Source organism: Acanthochromis polyacanthus, chromosome 17 (genome assembly GCF_021347895.1).
Source record: "Acanthochromis polyacanthus isolate Apoly-LR-REF ecotype Palm Island chromosome 17, KAUST_Apoly_ChrSc, whole genome shotgun sequence".
NCBI lineage: Eukaryota > Metazoa > Chordata > Actinopteri > Pomacentridae > Acanthochromis > Acanthochromis polyacanthus.
In genome coordinates, this window is record NC_067129.1 from 28,125,428 (window position 1) to 28,137,932 (window position 12,505).

Consider the following 12,505-nt stretch of genomic DNA (forward strand, 5'->3'; position numbering starts at 1 on the left):
ATAAATTCACACAATAAATAAATAAACCAGTCCTAAACTATGACTACTGCTCACATAAATTTTAAAGCATTTGACTGCAGTATTTTACCGTTTTAATTCACAAGAAATATAATTTACTGAATTTGTTTAATTACCTATTTTAGATATGTCCTTGTTTTGTCAAATTACACATAAAATCTGATAAAATCACTGAAAAATATATTTATTTACATGCTAACTGTAAAAAACGAGTAAAACTGTGTGTCTTTATTTTCCAGTTAACAGTCATTTAAATGTGTTTCTCTTTAATAAGCTTCTTTAGATCGGATCAGAACATTTCACAGAACGTTCAGCTTCAGGAACAGAAAAGTTTTCAGGGTTTTGTTCACTTCTGACGTTTTTTTTTTTGCTTTTCTCCTCTGACAAACAAAATCAACTAATTTCAGCTGCAGCAACTCAAACTGAGGCTGTTTCCAGGAGTTTCCAGGAGTTTCCAGGATGGGCGTCCCAGACCCAGTTCGGCCTAAAGGTCTCTTCAACAGCATCAAGGTTGGTCTCTGAGGTTTTCTGCTCCATTATTCACCGTGTTTAGTTTCTGTTTGTTGGGAATGGACTTTAAAAAAACGATGTAACCTGTAAAAAAAATGACTCAAACCTTCACATGTCGGCAAAAATACTTATAATTAAAGCTGCAAGCAGCGTTGGTCGGGTCCTCATATCCTGACTGGTCACCAGGTGGCGCTGTGACTGGAAGTGTATGAGAGCATATTATGGATGTGATGAGGGCAGGACTCTGATCAAACATGTAAAGTTTGAGGCAGATTGGAGCATCTGCAGGCTACACATACAGCACTTCCTGTTTCAAACATCCAAAATGGCCGACTTCCTGTTGGATTTTGAGCATGAGTGTCAATTACATTTTTGTACGTCTTGACCAGTTAAATATTTCTACCAAAGCTCATAACTGTAGCTGACACGTAGTGGTCATAATAAATGTTTGAAATTTTCCAGTTGGTGCATTGTTATCTGTTTTCTGTTTTTCTTCAGATATTTTAGATTAAAGGTTTTAAAGGTTTTTATTCCTCAGCTGATGTTCTCTTTTCCATTATCTGTCATTTCAAGGCTTTACAGAAACGACTAAATCTCTTTACTGTTGTTTTAGCGATCGTATTAAGAATATTATTTAGTAAATAAATGTAAATAATTCACCCGTCTGATGCAGAATAACGCTAAACCCTGAACCTGTGGAGAACTCCTCATGTTGGATGGAATCTTTCTGTTAATTTTGGTTCCAGCTGCTGATCAAAGTGTTTTTTTATTAAACTACAATAATTATCTTTCAGGAACAGTTGATGGTTTAAATGGATTCAAGGTTCCAAAAGGAACTCAGCAGGTTTTAATGGATTCTTATTTTGAACTCATTTTCCTCCCATTTCTCCTCCTCCTTCTTCTTCATCATCTCATTCTTCTCCTTCTCCTTCATCTTTTTCATCATCTCCTCCTCAGTTCTTTGTGTTCTGCCACAGTTTGCTCCAGTTGTCTCAGCTCCTGGTGTCCGGCTACATGAAGAGCTCCATCACCACCATAGAGAGACGTTATGGTCTGTCCAGCCAGAAGTCTGGTGTGCTGGCCGCCTTCAACGAGGTCGGTGTTCCTCTGGAGGTTCTGAGGTTCTGTTTCCTGGTTCTGCAGCTACAAGACGTTTAGTAGCAGGAACCTCAACTCCTGCTGTGGAAGAGATCAAAAACAATGGATGAATTATCAGGTTTTGTTGTTCAAACTGACTTAAAACTGATCTGAAATAACTTCAAACTGATCCCCAATAACTCAGGATTAGCTTAGAAATAACCTGAAAACAGGGGAAAGCATTGAAAACTGTCCAGAAAGACAGCAATCAATCAGAAGTTAAATGAAATATGTCCAAAGACATACAGAATAGTCTAGAATTAGCATCAGTGTCTTTCAAAGAAAATACTGGGTTTCACAAATGAAAAACTTCAGATGTTCAGAAAATCTCCAAAATAAAGTAAACTGTCCAAAAATGACTCAAATAGTGTCCAAAATGGTCCAAAGCTTGGTCAGTGTAACAAAGAATTTGCAAAAAAATGACTTGAAACCTGTCCAAAAGATTCAAAACTGCAAAAAGACATGAACCTGTCTAAAAGCCCTCCAAAATAAAATAAACTGTCCAAAAAAAGACTCAACATGTGTCCAAAAAGACATTAAAATTGTCCAAAAATAATTCAAAATTTATCCGAAAAGACAATAAATTGTCCAAAAATAACTCAAAAATTGTCCAAAAGGCATTACATTTTTTAAAAAAATGCTGAAGTCTTTTCCAACCAACTTAAAATTGGTCTGAAACAATCCAAAATTTGTCCAAAAAGACATTAAATTGTCCAAAATTTACTCAAAATGTGTCCACAATGACATTTAATAACCCAAAAATGACTCAAAATTTGTCCAAACAGACATTAAATTGTCCAAGAATTACTTAAAAATTTGTCCAAAAAGTAATAAGTAAGTTCGTCCACAAAGACATAAAATTGTGTAAACTGATTTAAAATGTGTCCAAAAGACATTAAGTTGTCTAAAAAATGCTAAAGTCTTCGACTGAAACAACCCACAATGTGTCCAAAAAGACATTAAATTGTCCAAAGTGATTTGAAACTAAATATTGCTAATTTTCCATGTTTTTTCAGGTGGGAAACACCGTCCTCATCGTCTTCGTCAGTTTCTTTGGCAGTCGAGTCCACCGGCCACGGTTCATCGGAGGCGGAGCTCTGCTGGCAGGCGTGGCCTCGCTGCTGATGGCGACGCCTCACTTCCTGAGCGGGAAATACGACTACGGACACGACATCAGCTGTGAGACGTGAAAAACAACCATTATTTTAAAGGTTTCCTCGGCTAAATCAACGATAATATACAGTAAAATATAAAAAAAATAGTTTGATCTTATGTCAAATATGGTAAAATTACTAAAACGTGAAAATTATTTATAGTTTTTTCCTGTGAACATAAATTTAAACTTCATTTCTGCGACTTTACTATTTATTATCTAGAGCTCTCTCAGTAAAATAGTCTTTATGCTATTTTTAAAAATAAATTTGTAAAAACAATAAAAACAAAAGAGTCAAACAAACAAGTAATTGGGTCTTGCACTGTAAAATTCCACTTTTTTTTTACTGTATGTAAATCAGTAAACATGCCATTAATTTACAGATATTTTCTGTTTTTTAAAAGAAAGAAAAGTCATATTAAGGACTGAAAAATAATTTAAAAACCTTAATTTTACATCCAGACCAAAAATTTGTATTTTTAAAAATATCAATTTCTTTACTGACACTGTGTTTTACTGTATTTTTTTGAAAAAATAGTTTTTTTACATATACTATATATTAATTTTGTTTAATTACAGAAAATATCTTGTAAAATCACAGAAAAAATCTATTCATATGTTTGACAGTATAAAAAATAAAGAAAAACAAAATAACAAAAACATAAAAATTGAAAATGTATAAATGGTTAAATTTCAGTAAAGGAATTTAAAATTACGCTTTTTTTACTGTATTTATGTTTTTTCTGATATTTACCTTTTTTCATTGTTTTCATTTTTTGCCAAATTTTTATCAGACTCATTCTCATTCTTTAAACTTCAGACTTTTATTTTGTATTAACATAAACTTCTGTTTCCTTTCAGCCTCCAGTGACAACAGCTCCGGTCTCTGCCAATCAGAGAGCAGCTCGGCTGCCCCGTCGTCCAATCAGAGTTGTCAGGAGCATGAGAGCCCCGCCCAGCAGGTGGCATATCCTCTGCTGCTATTGGCTCAGCTGCTGCTGGGCGTGGCTTCAGTTCCCATCCAACCGTTTGGCATCTCGTACATCGATGACCACGCTAGCAGGAGGAACTCCCCGCTGTACCTCGGTACGAAATGCACAAATACAGCTAGTTTTAGCTCACTGTGGCTCGTTTGAACTCAATGTGGCTAGTTGTTTTAGCTCACTGTGGCTCATTTTAGATCACTGTGGCTAGTTTTAGCTCACTGTGGCTCATTTAAGCTCACTGTGGCTAGTTTTAGCTCACTGTGGCTGATTTAAGCTCACTATGACTCGTTTTAACTCATTGTGGCTAGCTTTCGCACAATGTGTCTCATTTTTTAGCTCACTGTGGCTAATTGTTTTAATTCATTGTGGCTAATTTTAGCTCATTGTTACAATCCAACCTCTAGGGGTTGGCTGGATGCAACAAAATAACCAGATGGTGTTGGTTTAGGTTAAGGGATTTATTGCTTAGTAGTGAAAGGGAACAGAAAAGTGACAATAAACACAGGACGAGTGGGTGCTGCCAAAACAAAGAACGGAATAAAACATAACAAAGGCTAACAGAGTTTGTAACTAAGCTAAACACAAAGAAAACAACTAAACTCCCTAGCCAAACCAAACTACAGAAGCAACACCCACCACCAGGAACAAAAACTAATACAAAATGTGTACAGAACAAACTAAACAAAACTGGTGCCTCTGAAACGGTGTACATAATGAGCATAATTTACAACAGCTCAACATACATAGTGGTTTCTACACAGAGTTGGCAGACTACGAAATGGAGCCTCAGTCTCCACACTAAACTAAAGCCAACAGAAGGTCGGAGTTGTCTGGAGCACCCACCACAAGTGCTTCCAGTCCGAAAGACCACACAGAACAAAGAGAGCACCAGGGTGGACTGGTCAAAATACCAGCCACCAAACCTAATGGCGTGGTGGGGCTTTATAGTCAACAGGTGTGGTGCTTGTCTGCCTCCGATTGGTCCGGGGAGGAGGAGCTGGAGGGTGGTCCAATCAGGATGGCCGAAGGGCGGGGAGAACCAGACGGAAGTGCAGGTCGTCATCAGCTCTGTGTGTCATCAGCTGAAACGGCCAGCAGCTGGGGTTCCAAAGACTCTGAAAAAGTCACCACTGAACCCACACACAAACATTTCTCCCACACGAAAGGCCCAATAAAGCACCACCTCACAACGAGACGGCACACCAATACTGGTGGCCGTAACACTCATTGTGGCTAGTTATAGCTCATTGTGGGTAGTTTTAGCTCACTGTGGCTAGTTGTTTTAGCTTACTGTGGCTAGTTGTTTTAACTCACTGTGGCTAGTTATTTTAATTCATTGTGGCTAGCTTTAGCTTACTATGGCTAGTTTTAGCTCACTGTGGCTAGTTGTTTTTGCTCACTGTGGCTAGTTGTTTTTGCTCACTGTGGCTAGTTGTTTTAGGTCACTGTGGCTAGTTGTTTTAGGTCACTGTAGCTAGTTGTTTTAGCTGACTGGCAATTTTTAGCTCACTGTGGCTAATTGTTTTTGCTCACTGTGGCTAGTAGTTTTAGCTCACTGTGGGTAGTTTTATCTCACTATGGCTAGTTGTTTTTGCTCACTGTGGCTAGTTGTTTTTGCTCACTGTGGCTATTTTTAGCTCACTATGGCTAGTTGTTTTTGCTCACTGTGGCTAGTTGTTTTTGCTCACTGTGGCTATTTTTAGCTCACTGTGGCTAGTTGTTTTTGCTCACTGTGGCTAGTTGTTTTAGCTCACTGTGGCTATTTTTAGCTCACTGTGGCTAGTTGTTTTTGCTCACTGTGGCTAGTAGTTTTAGCTCACTGTGGGTAGTTTTAGCTCACTATGGCTAGTTGTTTTTGCTCACTGTGGCTAGTTGTTTTTGCTCACTGTGGCTATTTTTAGCTCACTATGGCTAGTTGTTTTTGCTCACTGTGGCTAGTTGTTTTTACTCACTGTGGCTATTTTTAGCTCACTGTGGCTAGTTGTTTTTGCTCACTGTGGCTAGTTGTTTTAGCTCACTGTGGCTATTTTTAGCTCACTATGGCTAGTTGTTTTTGCTCACTGTGGCTATTTTTAGCTCACTGTGGCTAGTTGTTTTTGCTCACTATGGCTAGTTGTTTTTGCTCACTGTGGCTATTTTTAGCTCACTATGGCTAGTTGTTTTTGCTCACTGTGGCTATTTTTAGCTCACTATGGCTAGTTGTTTTTGCTCACTGTGGCTAGTTGTTTTTGCTCACTGTGGCTATTTTTAGCTCACTGTGGCTAGTTGTTTTTGCTCACTGTGGCTATTTTTAGCTCACTATGGCTAGTTGTTTTTGCTCACTGTGGCTAGTTGTTTTTGCTCACTATGGCTAGTTGTTTGAACTTGCTGTGGCTAATTTTTTTTAGCTCACTGTGGCGAGTTTTGGACAACAGTTTGAGTCATTTTAGACGTCTTTGGAGTAATTTCGGATTCTATTTTAAGTAGTTACAAAGTTTAAAGTTGTTGTGGAGGTTTTTGTCATTTTTGATAAAGTTTTTAGTGATTTTGGATTAAAGTTTAAAAGAGTTTGGACGTTTTTGTGACATTGGACATGTTTTATGTAATTTCTGACAGAGTTTATGCATGTTTTGTTATTTTGGACACATTTCAAATCGTTTTGTTAAAGTTTAGAGTAATTGTGGACACATTTTAGACAGCTTGAAAGAAACTTTTGTCCTTTCTGGCAGGTTTTTGTTGCCATAAAGGGCAAGTTTCTGTTATTTTGGAGAGTTATTCTGAGTTATTCTGGAGAAGTTTTATGTAAGTTTTTTGGCAAATTTCAAGCAGCTTTGGTCAATTTCCATCATGTTTGGGTAGTTTTTGACTTGCTTTTGCCATTTTGGACAAGGTTTTTCATATTGGACAGCAATAGTTTCTCTGCTCTGCTCATCATCAGTAGAAGATGTTTCTCCATGCTGAATGGATCTCCAACTACTTTAACTCTGTTCACTGTTTATGAGCTGTGCTGCATATATTTATTCATCCAGCAGATTTTATTGTCCTCTCATGTTAATTTTTAACACATGTAGGTGCATTTACAACATTTTTAAACAATGCTGCATAAAATTATACCATTTTAGATGGTTTGAAAGTCATTTTTGCACAATTTTATGTCATTTTGGACAAATTTTGAAGCATTTTGAATATTTTTTTAAAACAATTGCTTACATGTTTATGGCATTTTGGATCATTTTTGAGTCATCATGAGTGAGTTTCTATAATTTCAGACAGTTTTTGGGTCATTTTTGACCATTTTTACACTGATTTTGCACAAGTTTGTGGCATTTTGGACAAATTTTGACTCAATTTGAATATGAATTATTCCAGCTGTAGAAAGATGTTTGACCATGCTGAATGTATCTCCAACTACTTTAACTCCTCTGTTCACTGTTTCTGAGCCGTGCTGCATTTATTTTATTGCTTTTACAAAGTGATTTTGAGGAATAATTAGGATTTAAAGTGCAGAGTTTTTGAACCAAGCATCTCACATTAGACGCTCAAGGACCGTTTGAAAGTCAAAGCATAAAGATTCTTGTTCTTTTTACAGTTTCTTGGTGATAAATGGTGTCATTTCGTAACTTTTAAAAATAAAAACACGTTCCAGACCTGCCGGTGGGCTTTAGGGCTGATAAAGTCCAATCTGTGGTTGTTTTAGAGGCGCCCACAGAAAGTGGAGCTGCTGGTTCCAGGAAGACGTTTAAAACAGGTTCTTATGTAAGAAGCTGCTGCAATCAGTAGCTCAGATCAGGTGACCTGAAGCAGATCTGTTTTCTATCCGACTTGTTTTTATGAAGCGGCCTGCAGGAAGAACAGATCGAGTTAACAGGAGGCGTGGATGTTTACCGTCTTCTGTCTGGCAAATAACTTTCATACCGACATGCAGCTGATAATTCTGGAGGAAGGAGGAGTTTATCAGCGAACACACAAGTAAACAAAGAGACGTCTGAGAGCGGCTGATAGTGCAGCTAAACGAAAGAAATAACGCCTATTACCCGAGCTTCAGCCTATTTCCCTTTAATATTCGTACCAACCAGACTGAGAGGAAAATAGAACCAACTGGATGAATAAATAAACACAGCATGGCTCAGAAACAGAGAACAGACGAGTTATAGTAGTTGGAGATCCATCCAGCATGGAGAAACATCTTCTACTGATGGAATAATTCATATTCAAAATACTTCAAAATTAGTAACAAAAAAAATACATAAATTTATGTAAAATCAATCAAAATATTTCAAAACTATCTGAAATGACTTAAAACTTTTTAAAATAGCATAAATCTTTCTGCTACCGTTAAAAAAATATTCAAAATGCTTCAAAATTTGTCTAAAATTACATAAACCTGTGTAAAAATGACCTTTAAACTGTCTGAAATGGTATAAATCTGTGCAGAGTTGTTGAAAAATGATTGCAAATGCCCAAAAACTCAGTGTGGACTCTGTGGAGGTCGATCCATCTCATGCTCCTTGATCCACTCATTCTCAATGTGAGCCCATCAATCCTGGCATCGTCATCCTGGAACAGGAAGTACAGCAGGTCCTCGGTTTATGACATCATCGACCTTCAGCGTGTCATCGTTAGGTCAGAACTGGTTACGTGGAACTAGTTGATGAGCAGAGTGGATGAATATGTCGTCATGTGGCGCTATCAGACGGCCTTGTTTCCATTCTCTGGTTGTACTCCACCTTGGATTGTGCTGCATTCACTAACTTTTTGTCCTTCATCATGGCTCCCAGCGTAAGTCAGACTCTTCTGATGATTGGAAGAAAAGGAAAGCCGTCTCCATGGAAGTGAAATTAGACAGAATAAAATGCTGGGAACAGAAACACCGACCAACATGGGTCAGGATGTAAAAACAGGTCAACATGTTGTAGTGACCCTCTGTGATGAATGAGTGAGACTTTATCTGGTTCTCTGCTGGTTTATTGAATACAGAAAGCTGCAAAATGACCACAAAATACCTAAAATGATCACAAAGAGACTGAAAATGGCCACAAAAATGTACAAAATGACCACAAAGAGACTTAAATTCTGTCAAAACGGACTGAAAATGACCAAACATGAAACTAAACAAGCACAGAGGGTTCCACTGTAACCAACGCCAGAATATCTAGAAAACCCCCATAACTTAGCTCCAGAAGAACTAGAAAAAACCCATAACTTAGCTCCAGAATTAGCTGCCATTCCCAGCTCTCTCTACTGCTGACTCTCAGCCAATCAGAGGTGAGCTAACTAAACATTGCATGTTCAATGACATCAGGTAAATCTGGAACTGAACAATAAACACTGAAACCTTAACATCAACAACAATATCAGTCTGTTACAGTGTGAAAGCCGTTGATATTCATGACTTTATGAAGAACTGATGGATATCGTGATGAACGGAATGGATTTGTTAACATTTTCACTGAAGTTCCAACTTACGGCGAAAATCATCTTACATCACACTGTAGGAACAGAACTCTGACTTAAGTTGAGGACCTCCTGTACTCGGGTATCAGCTCATCTCATTCTTTACGAACATAACGTTGCTGAACCTGACCAACCCCAGATCATAACCTTAACCCCCACAGGATGGTAGAAATCAGTCATGATGAGGGCATCACTTCATCTGCCTCTCTTCTTACCCTGATGCCCCCATCACTGTGGAACAGGGTAAATCTGGACTCATCAGACCACATTTGTTATTGAAGATGATGGTTCTCCACTATCTTTCCAGGTTTTAATGGTGCATCAGACCGTTTTTTAACCTGATTTTAGTTGTTTCATGTCCTTAGTTGTTTTCTTTGCTTGATGCAGGTCAATAATCTGACCTTCTGAGACAGATTGACATCCTTCATGACCATAGGATATGTCTTCCATCATGGTTGTTTAGAAATGAGGATCAGCGAGGATCTTACCTGTTTGCTCAGTTATATCCAGGTGGAGACTCTTCTCTTGGACAGGAAGTGTATTTCCAGATGTGATTCTGCAGTAAAAGTCAGTTTTTCTTTCAGGCATCCTTCTGGCCGTCACCTCCATCGGTCCGGCCTTGGGCTTCATCACTGGGGCCTTCATGCAGAGGTTCTATGTCGACTTTGACAAACTGACCAAAGGTGAGGAGAACACTTATTTATCCTATTTATTTCTTGCTCATAACCAAGTTAAAGTTTCTTGATGTGGAAATAAATCGACATCAGGGAAGTCATTGCTGGTTTAGATCCACACATGAAGAGAAAGTCTGATGTTAGAAATGAACAGTTTGGCTCCATGACATATAGAAAAATGTAGTTTAGGACCACTTTGAAATAGTTTAGCTAAATTTTAGTTATTTTTGATGAATTCCAAGTAGTTGTAGACTAATTTAAAGCAGTTTTAATCCAGTTTAAAGTACTTTTAACCCAGTTTAAGGTAGTTTTAGACTAATTTAAGGCAGTTTGGGACAAGTTTACAGTAGTTTTAGAAAAGATTAAGTAGTTTTGGACCAGTTTAAAGCAGTTTTAGACCAATTTACAGTAGTCTGGACCAATTTAAAATATTTTTAGACAGGTTTAAGTAGTCTTGGACCGGCTTGAAACAGTTTTAGTCTGGTTTAAAGTAGTTTTAGACCGGTTTAAAGTAACTTTGGACCAGTTTAAGGTAGTTTTGAACCAGTTTGATGGTTGAACAACCATGAATAACGAGACAACTCGTTAAACACATCGTCATTTTGGACGGGTTTGAAGTCGTTTTGGACACATTTTAAGTCATTTCTGACTATTCTCACGTAGTTTTAGACCCATTCTGAGACTTGTTTTTACAAATTAGAGTAATTTAAGCAACATTCCACTCATGTTGAACACATTTTCTCTCATTTTGTACAAGCTTTTGTCATTTTGAAGTCATTTTGACAAGGTGTCTTCATTGCTGACAGATTAGAAGTCGTTTTGGAGTAGCTGTGAGTCGTTTTGGACAGGTTTTGGGTTATTTTGGATATCAGTCTCCCATGCAGTTAAAGTTCAAGTTAAATTTGTTGAAACATTCCTCTCTGCTGAGTGTCTTCCAACACCTTGGTTCACTGTTTCTGAGTCACGCTGCATTAATCTTATTGTTTTTCTGCCTCCTCATATTCCGTTGTGACTCTGTTGTTGTTTGACAGCTTCAGGATTAATGCAGCTTCTCACCCTCTAGTACAGACGTGTTCAGACAGAAACCTGTTTCTTCATCCCGTCAGCGAGGCGTGTGGGAACGTTGTGTTTATTTGATATGTGCACATTCATGAGCTCAGTTTTATGGGATCGGTTCAGGACTTTGACCTGCTGCGAGTTCATAAAGGTTCAGATGTGGTTTTAGAGCACGTCTTCATCAGTGAATGAAGGATTCTCTTGTCACTCAGCTCCTTCGTTGTGGCTGTAAACCAGTATTTTATTGCTCCACAGGTTACTTATTGTGTGGAGTGACACATCAGTCGTTGTTTGATTAACTGAGCTTTTCTGCAGATTAAAGAATTGAGGTCAAGTAGTCACAGTCAGAGGTGGGTAGAGCAGCCAAAAACTGTGCTCAAGTAAGAGTAGTGTTACTTCAAAATAATATCACTCAAGTAGAAGTAAAAAGTTGTCATCCAAAAAATTACTCGAGGAAAAGTAAAAAAAGTATTTGGTGGAAAGACTACTCAAGTACTGAGTAAGTGTTTTAGAAATGATGCGATCAGACGGACAAAAATGTAAAATAATGTGCAAATTCTGGTGTTTTCAAATAATAAAATAAAAAATAACAAAAAATAAATAAACAAAATGACAAGTTAAGGCACAAGAAACACAAATTTCTAAATCTCAGTTTTTCACAACATAAAGCTTTGAAACAAATACCTGTAGTAAGGTAACGTTTGTATGTTTGAACAGTGCAAACTACTTCCAGTGACAACATAGACTGCATGCTGTATTTTACCCCACCACCACGCTGTATCACGTGGACCTACCAAACCCGACGTCTCGCTTCACTTCAGCCCATGATATCCATGCTAATGCTATGCTAATGCTGTCGGACTCCGAAGCAAGATCAAACATCTCGAAAACACCCCTGTGTTTTCATTCCCTGTCTGCTCCATGTGAAGAGTTTGTGCCACGATGCTGCCACAGTTTGTATGTGGTCATGTGACTGCAGGACGACGTCTGGTAAAACGGAGTCACATGATTGTTGTTGCTTTGTCTGATTGGTCAAACACAGTCATGTGGTAGATCTACTGGGGGCATCTCTCCGGCAAAATAAAGCAGATTTAATGCGGTAAACAAAAAAGTAACCAGTTGAGTGTAGCCCAGTGTAACGGAGTAAGAGCAGCGTCTCTTCTTCAGAAATCTACTCAAGTAAAAGTAAAAAGTATGGCTGAGTAAAACTACACTCAGAGGTACATTTTTTTCTAAAAATTACTCAAGTAAAAGTAACTCGTTACTACCCACCTCTGGTCACAATAAAGCAGCTACAGTAAACTTAACATTTCTGTTTTCACACTGAAAATCATCAAAATTCCTTAAAAAGTTTGAAACCGAAACAGCGGATGTTTAAAGAGGAGTTTGTACTCAATGACAAAATCCAAAACCAGTGTAAAACAAGACTGGAACCAGTAAAAAAAATGTATACATACATACATATATATATATATATATATATATATATATATGTATGTGTGTGTTTATATATATATATATATATATATATATATATA

The 12,505-nt window shown here is 37.7% G+C and overlaps 1 protein-coding gene across 1 annotated transcript in view; it reads left to right on the plus strand.

Moving 5' to 3' along the window:
• slco2b1 (solute carrier organic anion transporter family, member 2B1) overlaps positions 1-12,505 on the plus strand; it is a 36,018-nt gene that overhangs the window by 1,822 nt on the left and 21,691 nt on the right. The window contains exons 2-6 of the mRNA XM_022221742.2: positions 426-528; positions 1,486-1,623; positions 2,682-2,844; positions 3,680-3,904; positions 9,822-9,920. Coding sequence (XP_022077434.2) covers positions 478-528; positions 1,486-1,623; positions 2,682-2,844; positions 3,680-3,904; positions 9,822-9,920 — 676 coding nt within the window. The 5' untranslated portion in view covers positions 426-477. The remainder of the gene's footprint in view (positions 1-425; positions 529-1,485; positions 1,624-2,681; positions 2,845-3,679; positions 3,905-9,821; positions 9,921-12,505) is intronic.